This window comes from Leiobunum rupestre, chromosome 1 (assembly GCF_980474605.1).
Source record: "Leiobunum rupestre chromosome 1, qqLeiRupe1.1.hap1, whole genome shotgun sequence".
In the NCBI taxonomy this organism is placed as follows: Eukaryota; Metazoa; Arthropoda; class Arachnida; order Opiliones; family Sclerosomatidae; genus Leiobunum; species Leiobunum rupestre.
The window spans coordinates 20,411,623-20,437,271 of record NC_143384.1 but is presented as its reverse complement, the minus strand read 5'-3'; the positions used below and the strand labels follow the sequence as shown (position 1 = coordinate 20,437,271).

The 25,649-nt window shown below is 29.9% G+C and overlaps 1 protein-coding gene across 1 annotated transcript in view; it reads left to right on the top strand.

Annotated features, from left to right (window-relative positions):
- The window catches only part of osp (myosin phosphatase Rho interacting protein outspread), a 62,738-nt gene that overhangs the window by 9,076 nt on the left and 28,013 nt on the right, over positions 1 to 25,649 (top strand). The window contains exon 2 of the mRNA XM_090160500.1: positions 4,380 to 4,460. Coding sequence (XP_090016626.1) covers positions 4,380 to 4,460 — 81 coding nt within the window. The remainder of the gene's footprint in view (positions 1 to 4,379; positions 4,461 to 25,649) is intronic.

The following is a 25,649-nucleotide window of genomic DNA, read 5'->3' as shown; positions in this document are numbered from 1 at the left end:
CGCTTTCGATGTCTCGAATCGTCCGCTTCTCATTTTGTTTTGGACCTAGTTTAAAGATTTTAATTAAGTGATTAGTTTAATACAGTGAATAAAAAAATGCCACGTAAGCAACCTTTGCCGCCGAAAGTTCAATCTATACTGTGTAATTTTTATTTAGGGATGCATTTGAAATGAGAGCAAAGGCTTCAGTCAGTAAACAAACCCAACCGAAATTTTAAGTGTTATGTTTCCATCCTCTGTTGTATTTTAAGCATAGTTTATCTAGTATTTGCTAAAGACTCGCAAATAGTTTTATTCTTCAACAATGCTTCAATACTTAACCCTTGGCTAGTCATTTTTTATGAAACCAATTAATATGTTCCTTTTCTGGCTATAGAATTGAATGTCAACTAATTAAAAACCACGAAAAAAAGTCTAATTTTAATGTCATATAAAATTCTTACCTTTTTAAGTTTTATATCCGTTTAAATATTCGTTTTCTTGTAATATACTCCAAATGACATAAATTTGTGGCTAGCGCGATATCACGTCATATTAGGCTTACTAAAAGCACCGATTTAAGTTACATGTGTATCTATTTTAAAAAGTCGTATTATTGTTTTTAAAATGTCGTATTTTAGGTTCAATCATATATCTACTTTATAAACTTTATTTTGGAAAATAAATTATCAAATTATCGCAAGCGAAAGTTTAATATCCGCGTATTTTAAAGCGAACTATTTTTGCCGCGGCGGAGTACATCGATACACTTAATGTTCCTGAAAAGTGGCGAGGGGCAGTGGCGTAGCTGAGAACTCAGAGCCCCCCCCCCCCCCCGCAAAAATCTCTATGAGGCCCACCTTTTCAATTTTTTTATGATTAGCGGGGGCCCCACCCGAAGCTCGAGGCCCCCCCTGAAGCTCGAGGCCCTCCCGCACCGCGGGCCCTGCGGACCATCAGCTACGCCACTGGCGAGGGGGAAGGCATCACCAAAGCCAAGAATTTCTTACCCCTCAAATAAGATGTCGAGGCGATTGTATTAGACTTTATCTCAATATTTAATTTTGGTATCGGCCAATATCGGCTTAAGCGAAGCTGATATTGGCCGATACCGGTATTAGAAAATTAGGCCAATATATCGGTGCATCGCTAACTAAAAGTTAGTTTGAAACACTTACCCTCTAAATTATGTAACAATTACCCTCTCAATTATATTTGCAACAGAACCCTAGAATTATTTATCACGTATCATCAATTAATTTAAAGTAATGATACAACGGTAACTTTGTTTAATTGAGATGGGACAATTTTAAAGCCCAAAATTATCTTTGAAATGTTTAATAAAAATTTTTTCAAAAATATTAAAACTTTCAGCGGCATCAAAAATATATTTATATTTGTTGAGAATGACTATGTTTTAGGGGGAAGTTGCTTAGTGTTAGAATCTGAGAGGGAATTGGAAGGTACGCTAAAAATCATCTCAATTTACGACTTATATGTTTAGCGGCATTTTTACGTATAATTAACCAATTTTTGTCATTTAGTTTAATTGTTGAAAATAAAATTATTAAAATTTTTCCAAACCGGGTTAACTGATTTAAATCAATTTCAATTAAATCTTGTCAAGATTTAAATCAACCTATTTTGTTAAAAAATCGATATTTTAAATCACACAATGTATTTTAATGGATTAGCAAAAAAATAGATTCTTAAAAAATCAAAATACATAGAAAATCTAAGCAAACTAAAATATTAAATAGTAATTCAATTTAATTGGGTTTTAATTTAATTCAAGATTCGCTAACTGTTAAAAATAAAATATCCGTTAATTATACAGGAAAAGGGCCATTAACAGGGTTGCCACGCGTCAGGGAAAAATCAGGGAATTTAAAATTGGCCGAATAAGTCGGGGAATATTAAAAATTTGTAAAAAGGCAGGGAATACAATTTTATCTTGGCACTTGTTGAAGGTGATTTTACTCTAGTTATCTGACAAATTCTATGATTATTATTTATTTCCTTTAAAGTTTTATATTTTTTTATCGTTTGCAATAATACTTTTGTACTGAAATGTAGGTGGATTTCAATTTATAAACTTCTGATAAAAGTCTAATTTTGTTTTAATAAAGTCAGGGAAAATCTCTTAAAATGGTTAGGGAAAACAGGAAATGGTTAGGGAAAACAGGAAACAGTCAGGGAAAACAGGAAATAGTCAGGGAAAACAGGAAACAGTCAGGGAAAACAGGAAACAGTCAGGGAAAACAGGAAATAGTCAGGGAAAACAGGAAATAGTCAGGGAAAACAGAAAAGTAGTCAGGGAAAACAGGAAATAGTCAGGGAAAACAGGAAATAGTCAGGGAAAACAGGAAGTAGTCAGGGAAAACAGAAAAGTAGTCAGGGAAAACAGAAAAGTAGTCAGGGAAAACAGAAAAGTAGTCAGGGAAAACAGAAAAGTAGTCAGGGAAAACAGAAAAGTAGTCAGGGAAAACAGAAAAGTAGTCAGGGAAAACAGAAAAGTAGTCAGGGAAAACAGAAAAGTAGTCAGGGAAAACAGAAAAGTAGTCAGGGAAAACAGAAAAGTAGTCAGGGAAAACAGAAAAGTAGTCAGGGAAAACAGAAAAGTAGTCAGGGAAAACAGAAAAGTAGTCAGGGAAAACAGGAAAGTAGTCAGGGAAAACAGGAAAGTAGTCAGGGAAAACAGGAAAGTAGTCAGGGAAAACAGGAAAGTAGTCAGGGAAAACAGGAAAGTAGTCAGGGAAAACAGGAAAGTAGTCAGGGAAAACAGGAAAGTAGTCAGGGAAAACAGGAAAGTAGTCAGGGAAAACAGGAAAGTAGTCAGGGAAAACAGGAAAGTAGTCAGGGAAAACAGGAAAGTAGTCAGGGAAAACAGGAAAGTAGTCAGGGAAAACAGGAAAGTAGTCAGGGAAAACAGGAAAGTAGTCAGGGAAAACAGGAAAGTAGTCAGGGAAAACAGGAAAGTAGTCAGGGAAAACAGGAAAGTAGTCAGGGAAAACAGGAAAGTAGTCAGGGAAAACAGGAAAGTAGTCAGGGAAAACAGGAAAGTAGTCAGGGAAAACAGGAAAGTAGTCAGGGAAAACAGGAAAGTAGTCAGGGAAAACAGGAAAGTAGTCAGGGAAAACAGGAAAGTAGTCAGGGAAAACAGGAAAGTAGTCAGGGAAAACAGGAAAGTAGTCAGGGAAAACAGGAAAGTAGTCAGGGAAAACAGGAAAGTAGTCAGGGAAAACAGGAAAGTAGTCAGGGAAAACAGGAAAGTAGTCAGGGAAAACAGGAAAGTAGTCAGGGAAAACAGGAAAGTAGTCAGGGAAAACAGGAAAGTAGTCAGGGAAAACAGGAAAGTAGTCAGGGAAAACAGGAAAGTAGTCAGGGAAAACAGGAAAGTAGTCAGGGAAAACAGGAAAGTAGTCAGGGAAAACAGGAAAGTAGTCAGGGAAAACAGGAAAGTAGTCAGGGAAAACAGGAAAGTAGTCAGGGAAAACAGGAAAGTAGTCAGGGAAAACAGGAAAGTAGTCAGGGAAAACAGGAAAGTAGTCAGGGAAAACAGGAAAGTAGTCAGGGAAAACAGGAAAGTAGTCAGGGAAAACAGGAAAGTAGTCAGGGAAAACAGGAAAGTAGTCAGGGAAAACAGGAAAGTAGTCAGGGAAAACAGGAAAGTAGTCAGGGAAAACAGGAAAGTAGTCAGGGAAAACAGGAAAGTAGTCAGGGAAAACAGGAAAGTAGTCAGGGAAAACAGGAAAGTAGTCAGGGAAAACAGGAAAGTAGTCAGGGAAAACAGGAAAGTAGTCAGGGAAAACAGGAAAGTAGTCAGGGAAAACAGGAAAGTAGTCAGGGAAAACAGGAAAGTAGTCAGGGAAAACAGGAAAGTAGTCAGGGAAAACAGGAAAGTAGTCAGGGAAAACAGGAAAGTAGTCAGGGAAAACAGGAAAGTAGTCAGGGAAAACAGGAAAGTAGTCAGGGAAAACAGGAAAGTAGTCAGGGAAAACAGGAAAGTAGTCAGGGAAAACAGGAAAGTAGTCAGGGAAAACAGGAAAGTAGTCAGGGAAAACAGGAAAGTAGTCAGGGAAAACAGGAAAGTAGTCAGGGAAAACAGGAAAGTAGTCAGGGAAAACAGGAAAGTAGTCAGGGAAAACAGGAAAGTAGTCAGGGAAAACAGGAAAGTAGTCAGGGAATTTGAATCTGAAATTATTGTGGCAACCCCGATAAATTGTATTAAAATCAATAAAATGAAAAAAAATCGATTTGATTTTTATTTAAAAAAAATCAAAAAGTGGCAACCCGGGTTCCAAAAACAGCGTTTTCTCCACCAGCAAGCATTTAACATTTTTCTATGTTATTTTACCTCTGACTATTGCAAACGTAAATGTTTTGTTGTTTGATTGCAGGCAACTCGGAAGATCGCCAAGTGCGGATACCTCTTCGTAGCCCCGGATTGGGATTTCTCCATCTCCATCAATCGAACCAAAGTACGTCACCTTTCCTTCTATTAATAGCCGCGACAAATTACGCGTAAACATTCACGCTGTCACACTGTTCACGAAAATCATCGTGGCGGCTCGTAACACGCTGTTTGTAATAAAACAAGGAGGCCTCAAAAGTGAAATATAGTCCGGCGTTTAAGTTCGTGAACCCGGACATGGGCGAGAGAAAAGACCAGTAATCATATTTTAATGTTCATTTAATTTAATTCTTCATATTAATTTAATTCTTCATATTAATTTAATTCTTCATATTAATTTAATTCTTTATTTTAATTGAGTATCAATAACATTCTATTTTTAATAGCATACTTTCTTTTAATATCAATAACATTCTATTTTTAATAGCATACTTTCTTTTAATATCAATAACATTCTATATTTTCATAGCATACTTATTATTGATTTGAATTTCAAATCAATAATATCCTTCATTTTAATTGAATTTAAAATTAATAATATCCTTCATTTTAATTGAATTCAAAATTAATAATATCCTGTATTTTAATTGAATTTTAAATTAATAATATCCTGTATTTTAATTGAATTTTAAATTAATAATATCCTGTATTTTAATTGAATTTCAAATTAATAATATCCTGTACTTTAATTGAATTTAAAATTAATTAAATATTAATTTCATTCTTTATTTTAATTAAATATTAATTTCATTCTTTATTTTAATTAAATATTAATTTCATTCTTTATTTTAATTAAATATTAATTTCATTCTTTATTTTAATTAAATATTAATTTCATTCTTTATTTTAATTAAATATTAATTTCATTCTTTATTTTAATTAAATATTAATTTCATTCTTTATTTTAATTAAATATTAATTTCATTCTTTATTTTAATTAAATATTAATTTCATTCTTTATTTTAATTAAATATTAATTTCATTCTTTATTTTAATTAAATATTAATTTCATTCTTTATTTTAATTAAATATTAATTTCATTCTTTATTTTAATTAAATATTAATTTCATTCTTTATTTTAATTAAATATTAATTTCATTCTTTATTTTAATTAAATATTAATTTCATTCTTTATTTTAATTAAATATTAATTTCATTCTTTATTTTTATTAAATATTAGTTTCATTTTTATTTTAATTAAATATTAGTTTCATTTTTATTTTTATTAAATATTAGTTTCAATCTTTATTTTAATTAAATATTAGTTTCATTTTTTATTTTAATTAAATATTAGTTTCATTTTTTATTTTTATTAAATATTAGTTTCATTTTTTATTTTTATTAAATATTAGTTTCATTTTTTATTTTAATTAAATATTAGTTTCAATCTTTATTTTAATTAAATATTAGTTTCAATCTTTATTTTAATTAAATATTAGTTTCATTTTTTATTTTTATTAAATATTAGTTTCAAAGACTGAAGTTTATTAAATTTATCTCTTTATCAGAATATAATTCCGGCGTCATAGATCTATGAAGCGCCGGACCCCCAAAAAAACCAAAACTGGGGGTTGAACAAGAACCGGTAACAAAATGGATAATTCGAAATGGAAATTCCTCGATCTAAGAAAAAAATATCAAATGGGCCAAAAGTTAAATCAACCGTTTTCTAGTGGGGGCCAATTATTTTATATAAAACAATTTTCGTTGTTTTGTTGAAACGCATCGAACTCTGAGAGGGAGGGAGGATAATTTTTATTTTTTTTCTATAAATTTCGTTGTTTTTTACGTCGATATTATCGGTACAATGGCCGTTGGGAATCTTCATTGCGCGAAATTTATTGCCGAATGGTCAGTAACAGAACGTTCAACTTGAGCGAAATAATTCGTCATCCGCTCTCTCTCCGAATGGTATTCCATTGGCGTACTTCGCCCGGGAAACAGGTTCATTCGACTATTTCGTTATATCTCGTTTATTTTATAATATTTACCTTATTTTATGCCTCTGTATATATAATATATAAATTTTCAATGCTTTCCTTAACTTTTATAATATTTGATAATATTTTCAATTTTTCTAGTGCACATTTGGGTTGATTTATGTTGTACCATGTTTGACGACGTTTATTTCCGGGTACAGAGCACGGTTGACTGTATTAATATGGTAATATTTCGAAATTGTTCAAAATCCTTCATTGTATTATTTCGAAATTGTTCAAAATCCTTCATTGTATTATTTCGAAATTGTTCAAAATCCTTCATGGTAATATTTCGAAACTGCTCATAATCCTTCATGGTAATATTTCAAAATGATTCAAATTCTAATTGGTAATATTTCGAAATGTTTCTAAATAGTAATATTTCAAAATGATTCAAATTCTAATTGGTAATATTTCGAAATGTTTCTGAATGGTAATATTTCAAAATGATTCTAAATGGTAATATTTCGAAATGATTCAAATTCTAATTGGTAATATTTCGAAATGTTTCTAAATGGTAATATTTCGAAATGATTCTAAATGGTAATATTTCGAAATTATTCAAAATGGTAATATTTCGAAATTATTCAAAATGGTAACATTTCGAAATTATTAAAAATTCTTAATTATATTTCAAAATGATTGAAAATTCTAAATAATTATATTTAAAAATGATTCAAAATTCTTAATAATAATTATATTTAAAAATGATTGAAAATTCTTAATAATAATTATATTTCAAATGATTCAAAATTCTTAATAATAATTATATTTCAAATGATTCAAAATTCTTAATAATAATTATATTTAAAAATGATTCAAAATTCTTAATAATAATTATATTTAAAAATGATTCAAAATTCTTAATAATAATTATATTTAAAAATGATTCAAAATTCTTAATAATAATTATATTTAAAAATGATTCAAAATTCTTAATGTTTGGTAAAATCTCCGGAAATGGCCGAGGAAAACCAGGAATAATCAGGGATTTGAATCTGGAAAACTGTAAAATAATAAGTGACATTTTTAATCGGTTTTCCGCTTTTTGGGCTAATTATCCTTCGTTATGGTACGCTCTAAAGATTTAGTCCTAGTCTAGACTGTGGTCGCTAAATATTTATTCCTACCTGCACGTTTAGAGGGAAATCGGAAATCGGCCATTTTTATGGTGTATTTCAAACCAAATATTATATATCTGGATTTGTGCCGACGAAAATCTATTCTTAACTGGGCGCCGGCGTTTTCTACCAGGGTTGCCGCGTGTCAGGGAATTTGAAAATTGATTTAAAAGGTCGGGAGATTTGAAAATAGATTTGAAAGTTCAGTGAATTGTCAGGAAATTCGAAAATAGATTTAAAAGTTCACTGAATTGTCAGGGAATTTGAAAATTGATTTAAAAGGTCGGGGGATTTGAAAATAGATATAAAAGGTCGGGGGATTTGAAAATAGATTTAAAAGTTCACTGAATTGTCAGGGAATTCGAAAATAGATTTAAAAGTTCACTGAATTGTCAGGGAATTTGAAAATTGATTTAAACGTTCGAGGGATTTGAAAATAGATTTGAAAGTTCAGTGAATTGTCAGGAAATTCGAAAATAGATTTAAAAGTTCACTGAATTGTCAGGGAATTTGAAAATTTATTTAAAAGGTCGGGGGATTTGAAAATAGATTTAAAAGTTCACTGAATTGTCAGGGAATTTAAAAATTGATTTTAAAGGTCGGGGGATTTGAAAATAGATTTAAAGTTCACTGAATTGTCAGGGAATTCGAAAATAGATTTAAAAGTAAAATATTGTCGACAAAACTAAGGTTCGCAAACCTTGCAATAAATTTGTTTTTAGTTAATTCAAAACTGAAGATTCACCTTTACACTAAAATAAAGTAAATTTCTGAACTTATGAAAAAAAGTAAAATATGAAGTTATCAATAGTTTAAATTTTAGTCTTTAAAAAAAGACCAGAAATGTCGAGGGGAAAAAGTCGGTGAATTTAAAAAAAACATTGTGGCAACCCTGTCTACCGTTAGTAATCGACGCGTACGATAATTATCGCGCGTCTGGCAAAACCGCAGATAGAAAAGAGAAAGGAAAAAACTGCGAAAATAATATAAACCCAAAACCGGAAGTTAAATCGGCCAAACAAATAGAGAGACACTCTTTAGGAGTCGAGGAAAAACATGACGAAATCTCGCGCGCGCACCGTAGTTATTATTCGACTTAGTTCGAGTTTTATAGGTAACTCAGGTGTGATCGGCTTCACTACCTAGGTTCATTGACATTCGCGTGTGCGGCCTCAGCGGATAACTTTAATTTTTACCAAGTACAGCGCGTGTAATATTTGCGCCAGTCTGCCCCCCTCCGAATTACAGTTTCTAGTTTTACTTGATAGCGAATATTAAAGGCGCCAGTTGTGATATTAAACGAAGAACGGTATCAAGTTAGGGGTGGCCATTTTCACCCGTGCAAATCTAGAAAATCAAGTTTAAAGGAAAAATTATAACTTAGGCTGATGGATAAGTGTTTTGGGGCAAAACATGTCTACGGTAGTTTGTTCGATTACTCTTACTGCTAAAATTGGATTTTAACTTTACGTCTGATATTGGCTTTCCTTATAAATTTTATTATTTTTTGCTTATAATTTGATCTAAAAACGTTTTATTTAATATTGAAACGATGGATTATGAAAGAGGAAATTTTTGGAGCCGGAAACGTTTTTATAAATTTAAGGAAATATATATTTACATTTTTTGGAAGAAATTTACGTTTTCGTAAATTTTCGATGGGCGTTTTAACGATTTTGCTTGTAAACGATGTATATTTTTGGACACATAAGAATTAAATATTCCGAATTTAATTTCTGTAATAGGAATTTAACGGATTTCAATTCATTTGATTTAAATAAAGTTATTTTTTTAAATAATATACTTCAATGCATTTAAGAAAATGTACAAAAGTAGGTTATCTTGCAATGTCAATTCATAACAAACTAAATTGCAAAAAGTAATTAAAAATAATAAAGGTTAATTTAAATTTTAGGTCATATCACTGCAGCACCTTATAAATTAATAATTTCAGGAAAAAAAGACAAAATGTTTTAAAAATAAATACAAATTCGATTTTAATAAACTATTCGTGTATTTTTAACGAAAAGCAACAATCCAGATTGAAGAAATATTTTGTTTTTTAAGCTGGGAGTTATATTTCACATTCATTTTGATTTATATAATGATTGTCAAAATTATCTCTGTTTAATGAAGTAATTGTATATTTGTTAATTTGTAGTAAGCGACAGAATATTCAAATTAAATTACTCCGCAAGAAAAATATATCTAAATAAAATGACACAAATGCAGTTAAAACGGGGGTCACTAAAAACTTGTCATACCGTGTTTTAAATAGTTCTAGTTTTACGCGATTTAAATTTTATGTAAATTTATATTAAAACAAGATGTCATGGACATTTAAGTACACACAATGTATTAAATATATTTTAAATATTAAATTAAATTTGAACAAATTTTCAATCATCATTACCTTAACTTAATAAACCCCAGAGGAATCTTATCGAAATTGAATTTCTTGAGTTACCTCGTTTTGAAAATAAAGTAGCGTAAAGCGAACACCTTAATTTAAATAAATATTTAGACAAACGCTTACTTTTCGAGTTACCTGGTTTTGGAAATAAGGTAGCCTTGTTTTTTGTTGTTAGATGGCGCCTGTATCAATTGCAGGGTTGGCAAAATCCTTGTTTTTTTTAAAAAGAACAAAAACAATGTTTTTTATTGTTTTAAACAAGATTCATTGTTTTAAACTGTTTTTAAAGCGAACAATAAAAAACACATAATAAACAATAAAAAACTATGTTTAAAACACGTTTTAAACTAATCATTATACTTATGAATCACGAGTAAACTCATTTAAAGTAATATTACGTATCATTAAACGTATTATCATAAGTGGCATAATTACCCTAAGTGTGTCAATAAGATGAATTTTTCCATGATACCTTGTTTAACGAAATTGACGTAAATGACGTCATTTTTCCAGTGACGAAATTTACGTAATGTGTTTGCGAAGCGGCGTCTGCGGCGCGAGCATTAAAAATACCATATAGAGTACTTGAACGGAATTCGCGAGTCCTACGGTTCTTTGGTCTGTTTAGAACAAGCTCAAATTGAAGATTTTCTGTGGGAAAGGCTCCTATTGGCACACTTAGGGTAATTATGCCACTTATGGTATTATAAATAAACTCACAGGGAGAAGAACCAATGAGTACACGCTTATTTAAACGAGCCAAGAATTTCGCTAAGCGTTGTTGACCAACCATTGACGGCCTTAGGGTTTTCGATGCCCCATGCAAATACTACCTAACCCGTAGTAGGGTTTTTAATATAGCTATCATCCTGGAATTTTTGGTCGCATAGAACTAAGAAAAGGGAAAATATCCACCCATTGTTTTTAGTTTTGGTTTATTGAAATGTGCACGTCTGCAGTCATAAATCATCACAAATAAACAATGTTACATAAAATAAGATTTTAGGTACCTCTATAATCTTAAAACTTCCATCACGTCATAAAATTTCTAAAAAATCGAGAAAGGGGACCGAAATCCCTTGATTTTTATCTTGGAGTGCCGCCTAGTCGGTTTTAGCCCGATCTGTCCAGACCGGCCGTGCTTCTTGTTACTTAAAACCCGGCACAATCCGACTAAACAGCAACCCTACTTTTATCTCGTGCATAGGTAGTGTCCCAAATAGATGTATATTGGCAGCTATATAAATTCTATTTAAACAAAAAGACAAAATTCAATGCGCTCGTAGGATTTTTGCACTGGTAGGAAATTTATGAAATCATATCGAGCCTTTTCAGTCGCTCTTTTCAGAGAATCTTTAAATCAAACTACCCGTTATAAATACAATTTACATTTCTTAGAGCCTTGGAATGGTTTTTTCTACCTTTTCCCTCATATTGAATAACGAAAATCTTACAAAAAACAATGAAAATTTACCTTATAAAAAACATGTTTAAAACAGATAGTTTAAAACGTTTAAAACAAATTGGTGTTTGTTTAAAATAATTGTTTTAAACGTGTTTTAAACACTTGTTTTAAACCTTTTGTTTAAAACTTGCCAACCCTGATCAATTGGTACGAAATTCAAATATGACAATAGTGCGTACGCTGGTTATGAGGTCCCGCGAATTGGCCAGAAATCTCACTTAACATAAACATTTCTTAAGGCAACCGAAAACGTAGTTCAGAAATGATTAGTACTAACTAAAAATATAATTTTCAACGAAGTCGGTCGTAATTCGAAAAATAAGTACGTAGATTTAGAGTCGAATTTGGTCAAAAATCACTAAAATGGGCAAATGACAAAATTGTGGGCCCCTGATTTCCAAAATTCATAACGGGCTACCGATGGCATGATATTTCCTTTCGATTAAGATATCGCTGGCCCTGCTAAGCCTAATTTCTGGAGAGTTATGTCGAATACGGCGGCGGCGGCATCGGCTACACTGTACACAATCCCGAGTTGTGTGTAAAAAGCATATAATCTAGCGTATATAACATAATATAAGAAATAATATTTTTCCTTTTAAGAGTCTGCAGTCAAAATGGGAACAAATATACGTTACTTGTTTGGCGTTTCACGATAAATTTGGTTAAGATGTCGGCCACGGTACAAAAGCGGGGCGTGATGGGCGGGAATGAAGATAATACCAGCTTTCCCTTATAGAGTATGTGACGTCACGCGAAATCTACATATGGCCCGAAATAAGAAATACGAAATGAGAATCAGCTTTTTCTAATAAGTTGAATTTATACGGTTGACTGTTCCCTATTGTGAACGAATGCTCCCCGACTACTAATGACTTGAGAAAAAAACTTAATTAGAGGGATTTAATCGAATTATTAATGATTATATCGAACTTTATGCCTGTTCCTTTTTTCTTTTAATTGCCGAAAGAGCATATGCTGATTTTCCTCTCCTAGCCCATTTGACTCCCCAAATCAATTTTAATATTTAAAAGTTTGGGCTTTAGGCGATTCGGAAGCTGCCAAAGTAAACATTCAAAAGTTGCTAAGCCTGATTCGCTCTGTTAGCCACTGGGGATGACCCGTTTAGGGGTTACTTTGTACCAGAAGTCCATGACTAGAATCGCCCAGGAGTGAATAAATACATTAATATATACCTGTGGTTGTAGTGATGTTTGAGTAAGAGTTACCTGCTAGCAGGTTTTTTTTTTTTTTTTAAATTTCGAGTTTTGATATCCATAAACAATTTTAGTGTCGTAGCTCCAATATAAGAAATATGGAAATTACATTTTCTTTTTAAATTTAGTCGTTTTTAAATGGATATATTTTCATATGTTCTAGTTATAAAAAAGTAACCCAAGGAAAGATTAGATTTCTTTAAAATCGAGTGTTTTGAAACCGATAAAAAATTATAGCTCGTAAATAAGTAAAAAGAAGTAAATATGGAAATTACATTTTATTTTTAAATTTAGTTGTTTTTAAATGGATATATTTTCATAGGTTCTAGTTATAAAAAAGTAACCTAAGGAAAGATTAGATTTCTTTAAAATTGAGCGTTTTGAAACCGATAAAAATTATTATTAAATTTTGTGGTTTGAAATTAATATACATTCATAGCTTAGGGCGCTGAGAAAAATGTCAAATATTTTAAAATTTAGCCTGACAAAATTTTGTGTACAGCTCCTAAAAAGTAACAAAGAATTAAATATGAAAATTGTATAATTCTTTTAATTTCGTGTTTTGAAATTGATAAATTGTCTTTGTGTTTATGTATAAAAAAAGCCAGAAATTAGTAAATATGATACTTCCATAATGCTTTTTTTCCCTGTTTTGAAATGGACACATTTTCCTTGTGTTTTAAATAAAAAAAAATAAAAAATGAGTAAATAGTAAAATTACATAAAATTTCTTTAAATAATTATATATAAAAATTACATAAATTCTGTTTTCTATTGTCCAAAACCCCGTAGATATTTTCCTACGATAAATAAAAACCGACAATGTTTAATTTACACATCAAGAAGCTAACATCATTTTTATTTTCCTTTATGAGATAGAAATCTAAAGCCGCGTTTTGTTGGTTGAAGAGAAAAACCAAATTATAAATTTTGCTAAAGTACCGCTACGACGGAAGATTTTCCTTAAAAGCCATTAACAGAGAAAATTTAAGATCCCCGTCGTTTGATAAAAAAACACCCAAAATTTTAAATTACGCGTAACAATTAAAAAGAAAATTAGCCAACCCTAATCAGTGTTCCATGCTCTTAACTTAAAACGATTAGGAGAGGGAAAACAAGACGGCCGACGACATAAGTAGAGTTTCACCTTCTTTTAAACCTATCATAAATTCTCTTTTAATTTCTTGAAATATCCTAGGAGTTTCCGAAATTCTTATTTAGCGACATAATTCGTGATGGAAAACTAACGCTACGCCCTTAGAGCCACCTATACTTGTTTTGGTGTCGAAAATAGGTGTATCTGTATATCAAATTTTAATTTCTTAATTTGTTTTTGAAGCACCATTTTTTAACCTGAAAATTATCGTATAAATACCTATATTTAATGAAATTTTAATCCCATATTGACAAAAATAATTATTTTTCCTATTAGAAATTTAAAATTACTGCCTATCTTGTGATACTTATATTTTAATTAAAAAAATAATTTTACATGCCTTTAAATTATAATTACAAAGAATTGGTTATTTTTTTAGTAAGAACACATGGTTTAGTGTGAAAATATTTTTTAGCTTCGCCGTGTTAAATATTTATTAAACTAAACCAACATTTATTCTTAAAATTAAAAAATATTTTACTTAACCGTAATATCGTAAGTCCATAATTCGCTTCTATAAGTGTGCCAGCTAGTCGAGATAATTACCGACGTCACACCGAGAAAGAAAAGAGGAAAAACACACTCAACTTTGAAAAACAAATTCACATGCCTCGGCACGCCACTTTGAAGTCCCCTGAAAAAAATTTGATCGTTCTAGAAACGGCTCTGGGTGAAATTTGAACACACGGAAATAATGTGACATAATTAAATTTCATTATAAACGTATGTTTATTTATAATTTATGTTATAGAAATATTCTATTAAGTTGAAAACCTAAATTGCCACAATTATGTGTAATATCGTAATCATAACAAGAACGCGCTTAAAGAATATTCTATATTGTTCAACCAATAAAACTCCTTTTCGTTCTTAGAATTCCACAATTTAATTTATCGCTTTGGCGTTGCCATAGCTATAATGATGAAAATAATCTTTTACTTGATGCTGGACGTTTCAGACATAAATTATCCCTCTTGGTAATTTTGAGCGAAATTGAGCGGTAAAATATCTTCTTAGAAGAGCGTCAAATGGAGATGAGATAAGCAAAAATTTTACTGCTCAAAAAGAGAGCAGTGAAAAGTTGGCCAGTCTGAAAAGATCTAAAAGAGGAGCAAAAATGTTTCCGCTCAAAAAATAGCGAAATCAGAGGAGTAAAAATCTAACCGCTCGAAAAAGATCTAAAAGAGGAGCAAGAATTTTTCCGCTCAAAGATCTAAGAGGAGCAAGAATTTTTCCGCTCGAAGATCTGAGAGGAGCAAGAATTTTTCCGCTCAAAGATCTCGGAGAGGAGCAAGAATTTTTCCGCTCAAAGATCTCGGAGAGGAGCAAGAATTTTTCCGCTCAAAGATCTAAAAGATGAGCAAGAATTTTTCCGCTCAAAGATCTAAAATAGGAGCACGAATTTTTCCGCTCAAAAAGATCTAAAAGATGAGCAAGAATTTTCGCTCAAAGATCTAAAAGATGAGCAAGAATTTTTCCGCTCAAAGATCTAAAAGATGAGCAAGAATTTTTCCGCTCAAAGATCTAAAAGATGAGCACGAATTTTTCCGCTCAAAGATCTAAAATAGGAGCACGAATTTTTCCGCTCAAAAAGATCTAAAAGATAAGCAAGAATTTTTCCGCTCAAAAAGATCTAAAAGATGAGCAAGCATTTTTCCGCTCAAAAAGATCTAAAAGAGGAGCAAGAATTTTTCCGCTCAAAAAGATCTAAGAGCAGCAAGAATTTTTCCGCTCAAAGATCTGAGAGGGGCAAGAATTTTTCCGCTCAAAGATCTCGGAGAGGAGCAAGAAATTTTCCGCTCAAAAAGATCTAAGAGGAGCAAGAATTTTTCCGCTCAAAAAGATCTAAGAGGAGCAAGAATTTTTCCGCTCAAAGATCTCGGAGAGGAGCAAGAAATTTTCCGCTCAAAAAGATCTAAGAGGAGCAAGAATTTTTCCGCTCAAAAAGATCTAAGAGGAGCAAGAAATTTCCGCTCAAAGATCTCGGAGAGGAGCAAGAAATTTTCCGCTCAAAAAGATCTAAGATGAGCAAGAATTTTTCCGCTCAAAGATCTAAAAGAGGAGCAAGAATTTTTCCGCTCAAAAAGATCTAAAAGCTGAGCAAGAATTTTTCCACTCAAAAAGATCTAAAAGATTAGCAAGAATTTTTCCACTCAAAAAGATCTAAAAGATTAGCAAGAATTTTTCCGCTCAAAGAGCTAAAAGAGAGGTGCAAGAATTTTACTGCTCAAGAAAGAGCGAAATGAGAGGAGCCAAAATTTAACCGATAAAAATTTGACGAGCGTGAGCTGAGCGGTTCTTTAACAACAGTGCCCATCATGAAACAAACTGTGAAAATTAAAAGAAGGTTAGTCTCTTCAGTAATCCAGCGAGTAAATGTATTTCACGGGCTCTAGAAATCCATTAAAAGCCAAATCCCAACCGCGTAAGCTGTAATTGTATATGGTCGGCCACCCACACTGCCCGGGAAGAAATCTCCTATTTATATAATGAAGCGGACTTTCTTGGTTGGCAGCTGCTGCCAGATGAAGAAAAAAACAACCCTGGACGACTCGGTTATGTACGAGAAGGGCTCGCATAAACAAAATTCATTGAGTCTAGCTTTAGTTTTAGTACGGCGTCATCGTAGACTACGTCGGAATTATACTACGATTAAAGCAGGGTTGGCAATTTTTTGATTTTTTAAAAAAAAAATCAAATAAATCGATTTTTTTAATTTAAATCAAATGAATCGATTTTTTTTATTTAAATCGGATTTTTATTGTTTTTTTTTTGATTTATTAGATTTTAATTAAAATTTCAAAGATTTATATAATTTAGTATCATAATTTTACCTAAAACAAATATGTTTTAATTTTTGAAGACTAATATGTATAATGAATTTATTTAATTTAAGCTAATAATCATATCGAAGTTTATTTTTTAAAGCCTATCTTGGTACTTTACAAAATAAATTCGGCGGAATCCCCAGCCACAGGTAGAAACCAATGCAACATTAGGGCGAAGTACAAGAAAGATAATATTGAAACCTAAATTTTAGCAATTGGCGAGGTTTTTTCTTTTTCAAAAATACTAAATAAAAATTTATTTAAATCAATAATTTTTATTTGAAAAAATCATTGATTTAAATCGTGATTAAAATCAAGTTGATTTAAATCAGCCAACCCTGGATTAAAGAGACTAATTTCATGAGTTTTGATGTAATTGACAATTGACATCGTTGTACAAAGCGGCCTTAAATTGACATATTTATGGTGGTTCAGGGAGTTAGACATTCTTCCACCAGGTCTAACAATAGCTAAAGATCTTTATGAAATTAAAATGAAGAATTAAATTATGAAATTAAAATGAAACATTAAATAATGAAATTAAAATGAAACATTAAATAATGAAATTAAAATTAAGCATTAAATTAATGTTAAATTAAAATGAAGCATTAAATTAATGTTAAATTAAAATGAAATTAATGCAATGTTTTATTTTAATTAAAATTAATGCTATGTTTTAATTTAATTAAAATTAATGCACTGTTTTAATTAAAATTAATGCACTGTTTTAATTAAAATTAAGGCACTGTTTTAATTAAAATTAATGCAATGTTTTAATTAAAATTAATGCAATGTTTTAATTAAAATTAATGCAATGTTTTAATTTAATTAAAATTAATAAAATGTTTTAATTTAATTAAAATTAATGCAATGTTTTAATTTAATTAAAATTAATAAAATGTTTTAATTTAATTAAAATTAATGCAATGTTTTAATTTAATTAAAATTAATGCAATGTTTTAATTTAATTAAAATTAATGCAATGTTTTAATTTAATTAAAATTAATGCAATGTTTTAATTTAATTAAAATTAATGCAATGTTTTAATTTAATTAAAATTAATGCAATGTTTTAATTTAATTAAAATTAATGCAATGTTTTAATTTAATTAAAATTAATGCAATGTTTTAATTTAATTAAAATTAATGCAATGTTTTAATTTAATTAAAATTAATGCAATGTTTTAATTTAATTAAAATTAATGCAATGTTTTAATTTAATTAAAATTAATGCAATGTTTTAATTTAATTTACCATAAATTTAATGCTTAAATTTAAAATATGAAATTGACATTAAAATGAAGCAATAAATAAATTAAAGAAGTTAATATTGATATATTACTAGGAAGGCTTGTAGAAGCTAGTCGGTGTAGTCTAAGCGCACCCTACCAAACAAAGAGGGTTTATACTCCCTTTAAGCACCGCACTATAAGTTGTGGTTGTTGGGCAGCTTGTTAAGTACGTCTTAGGTGGCTGTGTTCCGAAAGATTCAGTAATATTCGAGACTGCGCACATCGGGACATTCAACGACCTTTTTAAGAGTCGGCAATTGGAATTTGTGTAAGGGGCCCAGGCGCACGCTTATGCTTACCCCCCCCCCCCCCCCTCCTTCCACGTGCAAATCAATTGCCTAAATAGCTCCAAGGCCTTTCGCTTTTTATATGTTGTTGTATTTGTCGTCTGTTTTAGGGTTATTTATTTTCTTATTTGCATGGGGTGTTGATTGTAACTGAATTGAGGCCAAGTCTGAATTTGCTGATACTCTTTAATTATAACATGGTTGACATTGTTATTGAAAACCATCCAATCAGTTGATGGAATTATGGATACTTTTTCTATATAAAATTATTTAATTACTATTATTATTTTAGTTTGCTCAGAATTGCTTTCTATACGAATTGATACCAGGGCTGGGCCGTTGACTGATAAATCATAATTTAAATCAAGTGATTTTTTTTAAAATCTTTGATTTAAATCACACAATGTAATTCAATGGAGGAATAACAAATGGCAAAATAAGTTCTTAAAAAATTCAAATACGTAGAAAATCTGAGGATACTAAAATATTAAATAATAGTTAAATTCAATTAATATTTAATTTAATTCAATATTAGCTAACTGATAAAGAAAAATATCCGTTAATTAGACCAGAAAAGAGTAAATCAATTAATTCAATAAATCAAATAAATCCGATTTAAAAAATCGATTGATTTGATATTAACTAAAAATATCAGAAAAGTGCCAACCCTGATGGATGGCTTTAGTCCCATTCGAATGAAAAGGTTTTTGAGGTGTCCCATTCGACCAAATTCCGCCGAAACGTGCGGTTTTTATGTGTCCCATTCGACCGAACGCTTTTATGTGTCCCATTCGACCGAACGCTACAAAGACCGCGAGAATCCTTTGAAATCTCAAAATGAAGTAGCACTCTCCCTACTAGATGCAGTAGCTATGAATTTAGCTATGCCATTTTAATATCTTTGTACTATGCATTTATTTGAAAATAAAATGGAATGAGCATTAATTATATTTTTATCTTCACCTAGTCAAGAAAAGTAACTGAACCAAAACTGAAATAGTAAACTTAACCAACTCTAACCTAACCTAACCTAACCTAACCTAAACATAGATCTTCGATAGTACAAACCTTATAAATAAAATACCAAATCACCCAGCCAATTGGGCTACATTTTAAAATTCTTTCGGTCGAATGGGAATAAACGGATGGATGCGTCAGCTCTGCTTTTCCAATATATTAAATGATCTAATTTGTGGGTTATATTTAAATATAGTATACTAGGTGTATAAATTTAAGAAATAAAACCATTTTTATTTTGGTAAATTTTAAAATTATACAATTTTTAATACGGACCATTTTCGTCTATGAATATTGAAATCCAAGAATCTAAATTATCAATGCTTTAAAATGCCCTAAAGTAGTTAATTCATTGCCATTAAAATTTTATTTGGAATTTCAAATTAACTTATAAAAACATGCTTTTCAAAATACCGGCACCATTTTGGCCACCGAGGATAATCACTCTTTTAAATTTTCACCTGAATAAAAAAATGAACTAAATCTAAAGAGTGTAAAATAAAAATAATATTCACGGCGACTTAGTTTATAGTGTTTACCAAAAATTACGCCATCATAAACTTTAATTTGAAAGAAAAGGCATGGCCATTCATACTTAAATATAAAGCATCTTATTTATTGCCGCGAAATTTTGGCCTTTTTAAGTCCCTCTCAATTTGAGTGAATATTTTCCCACATTTTTCCATGATTTTTATCTTATCATACTTTTTTTTAACCGTTCCAAGGGCATCTAGTGTATAAGTTCTGTGTCAAAATCTAGTAAATGCCATTTTTTGTAATTAAATTTGAGATATTTAAAGTTTCTTTATTTTTTATTAATATTATTTCGCGTGGTTAATAGAAGTAGTATTTACTGTTATATCTTATCCAGAATTTATTGAAATTTTTCAGTAAATGTGTCCAATTTACTTCTAACTCGAAATTTTTAAAAATATTGGCGCTTACTAAGTTTTGCCTTTGGACAGCGGATCTGACGGTATGAATGAAATCGAAATAAGTTGGCAACTATGTCAATCGTGTTAAAAGTATTTTCAAAATTCTATTAAAATTTCTACTTGAGTTTGATTAACCTGTCTCCTTTATTTTTTAAATTCTATTTCCTAACTATCAATATGGTATTCTGGTTTGCAAGTTAAATTAGTTGTACGATAATCAATTAGGAATTTATTTAATAAATTACAGAATCCCCTCAATTATAATTGATATTAAGTTTTAACATACTAAGGCTGTTGATTTTAAATCGGATTTTAATTTATATTAATATTTTTTTTTTGGTTTTATTGAATTTTAAGGTTTACATTGTTTAATTATATGATTAAAGCGGGAATGTGAACTAAAAAATAAACTAATAATAATTATATTTAGTTACTAATTAAAAGTTTAATTTAAATCATTTTTTTTAAATGACGATTTAAATCAAACACCTTAACTGTTATTAAATTATAATTGTTATATTAGGAATTTTAAGGGGAAATTAGGACATTCTTAATTTTGATCTAGTTGGTAAAATATATTTTCTGGTAAAAAATACGAAACTTAAGATTTTTCCGTTTTTGTATTAAATGAATTACTAATCACCTTCATTGTAATTATATTATAATGATGATATTATCAAGAATTTTATGGAAAATTTTGCATTTTAATTTTTGACGTACAGCCAAAAAAATAATTTTCTATTAAAAATACGTACGAAGCTTGAGTTTTTCCTTTCCTTTACTAGATTATCTTAATTATAATTATTAAATTAAGAATTTTTAATGAAAATTATAATAGATTTAAATTTTTGACGTTCAGCCAAGATAATTTTTCTGTTGAAACTATTAAGTAGAAGTTCATTTTATTAAATAAATTAAATTACGTAATAACCCAATTATAAACTAAACTTTAAAATACCGAGTACGAAATAAAAACACCAATTTATAATTTTAATTGTTTTAATTTAGTATTTTCACTTAGCTGATGTTAGAGCGGGAAAAATCTAGTTTCTTATAATCATCGTTTTATTTACGGGAAATGTATGAGCGACACGGTTTTCGAAATCTGGCAATTGAGGGAGTTAATTAAATACTTCTTGGGAGAAAATGGAGTCCTTTCTCGGTAGCTCGCTTTCGCGAAGACATCTAGCGCAACCTAAATTCGTCTTTAATCACACGGTTTAAGCGTTACTTTTAATTTTAAACCCTCTAGCCGACATCGCAATCCCTATAATGATATCCGAACCAAAATTGAAAAAAGAAGCTTAGAAACTAATTCTGAACGTGGAAGAAATCTTTAGACGTTCACGTTCGAGTAAACCGTTTTTAGCTGCGTTTAATTCAATATTACTGCGTTTAATTCAATATTACTGCGTTTAATTCAATATTACTGCGTTTAATTCAATATTACTGCGTTTAATTTAATATTACTGCGTTTAATTTAATATTACTGCGTTTAATTTAATATTACTGCGTTTAATTTAATATTACTGCGTTTAGTTTAATATTACTGCGTTTAATTCAATATTACTGCGTTTAATTCAATATTACTGCGTTTAATTCAATATTACTGCGTTTAATTCAATATTACTGCGTTTAATTTAATATTACTGCGTTTAATTTAATATTACTGCGTTTAATTTAATATTACTGCGTTTAATTCAATATTACTGCGTTTAATTCAATATTACTGCGTTTAATTCAATATTACTGCGTTTAATTCAATATTACTGCGTTTAATTCAATATTACTGCGTTTAATTCAATATTACTGCGTTTAATTCAATATTACTGCGTTTAATTCAATATTACTGCGTTTAATTCAATATTACTGCGTTTAATTCAATATTACTGCGTTTAATTCAATATTACTGCGTTTAATTCAATATTACTGCGTTTAATTCAATATTACTGCGTTTAATTCAATATTACTGCGTTTAATTCAATATTACTGCGTTTAATTCAATATTACTGCGTTTAATTCAATATTACTGCGTTTAATTCAATATTACTGCGTTTAATTCAATATTACTGCGTTTAATTCAATATTACTGCGTTTAATTCAATATTACTGCGTTTAATTCAATATTACTGCGTTTAATTCAATATTACTGCGTTTAATTCAATATTACTGCGTTTAATTCAATATTACTGCGTTTAATTCAATATTACTGCGTTTAATTCAATATTACTGCGTTTAATTCAATATTACTGCGTTTAATTCAATATTACTGCGTTTAATTCAATATTACTGCGTTTAATTCAATATTACTGCGTTTAATTCAATATTACTGCGTTTAATTTAATATTACTGCGTTTAATTTAATATTACGGCGTTTAATTTAATATTACGGCGTTTAATTCAATATTACGGCGTTTAATTCCATATTACGGCGTTTAATTCCATATTACGGCGTTTAATTCCATATTACGGCGTTTAATTCCATATTACGGCGTTTAATTCCATATTACGGCGTTTAATTCCATATTACGGCGTTTAATTCCATATTACGGCGTTTAATTCCAATATTACGGCGTTTAATTCCAATATTACGGCGTTCAATTCCAATATTACGGCGTTTAATTCCAATATTACGGCGTTTATTTCAATATTACGGCGTTTATTTCAATATTACGGCGTTTAATTTAATAATTGGTTAAAGCATGACTGATACTTCATGGTATTTTTTTAATTAAAAACAAAAATACCATGAAGTATCAGTCATGCTTTAACCAATTATTAAATTAATATTTTAAACCATGGTAATTAAACGTTTTAACTTATACGATTACGGCGTTTATTTCAATATTACGGCGTTTATTTCAATATTCCGGCATTTATTGCAGTTGTGGTATAGAATGGTAAATAATAAATTAATTTTAAGTTTAAATTTTAATCGACATTTCTGTTAATGTAAACCAAGCCTAAAGTTTAAAGTTACCAGTTAACTTTTCCTACGGTTTTAATAATTTTCGTCAAATAATTTTAATTTCCGTTATTTCTCAAATTGTCAGCGTATTAATATTAATAATTTAAAATGTGTGTTTTTTTAAACACTGATTTATCATTTTAATTTTATAAAATTGAGACTCTGTTTTAAGCCAATGTGGAAAATGCATTAAATTATATTTGTCGTGAAAAGAGCTTTCCGTACGTACACGTACGCGGTGTTCAGGAGGGGGAGGGCGTTGCTTAACCTCTTATTTGAAAAAATAAATTGTAGGTGTATGAGATGTAGATGATAAAAGCGGTATTCGAAAACGAACCCCTAATTATTTAGACCATGTTCTAGAAGGGCGACTTAGTTAATTGGGAATTTATGCTAATGAGGTCGAGCTATTAATGAATAATTAATATTTGTACCAGAAAAATTGTGCCGTATATTCCACATAAGCTTCAAACTTTTATTTGAGGAAAAGTTTTGATTTCTTTTATATATATAATGTAAAACGTTTCCCGATAAATTTCGATTTTGATATTTTCTTTCCTCGGTTCATAGTTTTTCCAATAATTTTACTCCAGTCTGGGCATAATTTTATTTTCGTATAAAGGGACATATTACAGTATATATTTTACCTTTTGGTTCGGCGAAGAATACCAGGTGTTTTTATTCGGGGTTGCCACAATACCCGGAGAACGTGGAAAAGTCAGGGAATTTGAAATGGGATCTAAATTCTTAAATTAATACAGGGGAAAGATAGGGAATTTGAAAATGGGGTCGTAACTTTCAGGGGAAAGTCAGGAAATTTGAGATAGGATCTAAAATTCCGTTAAAAATCGGGTATTTTTAAAATGGATATCAAATTCAGGGAATTTGAAAAGGGGAGCTCTAATTCAGGGAATTTGAAAAGGGGAGCTCTAATTCAGGGAATTTGAAAAAGGGAGCTCTAATTCCGTGTAAAGTCAGGGAATTTGAAAAAGGGATCTCAAATTCAGGGAATTTTAATATGGATCTCAAATTCAGGGAATTTTAATATGGATCTCAAATTCAGGGAATTTTAACATGGATCTCAAATTCAGGGAATTTTAATATGTGTCTCAAATTCAGGGAAAATTCGGGGATTTTTAAGAACTAGTAAATAAGTCAGGGAATTGAATTAAGGCTGCAAATGGAAAACGTTTACTAAAAAATATAGATTAAAACTCGTCAAATTTTGGCTTACAACCAGTAGAGTGGAAAAGTCGGGAAATTTGAAAAATCTGTGGAAACTGTTTATATTCGTCGAAACGTTTCAAACCTTTCTGTATAAATTATGCAGATGTATAAAGTTTTGAGGCAACGTCACATCGGCCTCTAGAGCAGAGATGAACAACCTCATTAGACGGAGCCACAAATTTCTTATCTAAAACTATCTCAGGGGCCTCGAAATTCACTTTTTATTAAAGAACATTTAGTGTGCGTACTGTTTCTAATTATAAAATTAATATTAATTTTATTCAACGGAAAAAATTGCATCGTGAAACCCTTTAATTAATTATATTTAATTATTTAATATATAGATATTTAATTGATAATTTATTTAGTGTGAATTTAATTGACTAAGTTGACAATTAATTTAATTGACTAAATTCACAAATAATTTAATTGACTAAATTCACAAATAATTTAATTGACTAAATTCACAAATAATTTAATTGACTAAATTCACAAATAATTTAATTGACTAAATTCACAAATAATTTAATTGACTAAATTCACAAATAATTTAATTGACTAAATTCACAAATAATTTAATTGACTAAATTCACAAATAATTTAATTGACTAAATTCACAAATAATTTAATTGACTAAATTCACAAATAATTTAATTGACTAAATTCACAAATAATTTAATTGACTAAATTCACAAATAATTTAATTGACTAAATTCACAATTAATTTAATTGACTAAATTCACAATTAATTTAATTGACTAAATTCACAATTAATTTAATTGACTAAATTCACAATTAATTTAATTGACTAAATTCACAATTAATTTAATTGACTAAATTCACAATTAATTTAATTGACTAAATTCACAATTAATTTAATTGACTAAATTCACAATTAATTTAATTGACTAAAACTAGATATCCCTCATTGATTATAAATTTCTGATTAAATTTAAATATTCCTTAAAGTTAAATTAGCGACCTAAAACTAATCTTGAATCATAACGTTTGCAAAATTATTTGAAACCCAAAAAGATCTGGTCGTGGGTTTAGATGTGGGACTAAAAAAAGGGCTAGTGTTTATTTTTTAAAAACATCTTCAATTCCATTTTCGGTGTTAGACTTTATCAGGAAGTATTTTGGGCGAAATATCAAATTGAATTCACTTCTTATCGGCGTTATTTCAACGAACAATAGACGCGCGTGGCACGTGTAATATTTGAAATTACCTTCTTTCTCGAACCCCATTGTTTCGGGCACGGGTCGTCGCTCGCCTGTAATTTGCGCAAATAGAAGATGGGCCTTTTTGTTTTTCCTTCTCGACTCCGGACTTATACGAGCAATTACAAATT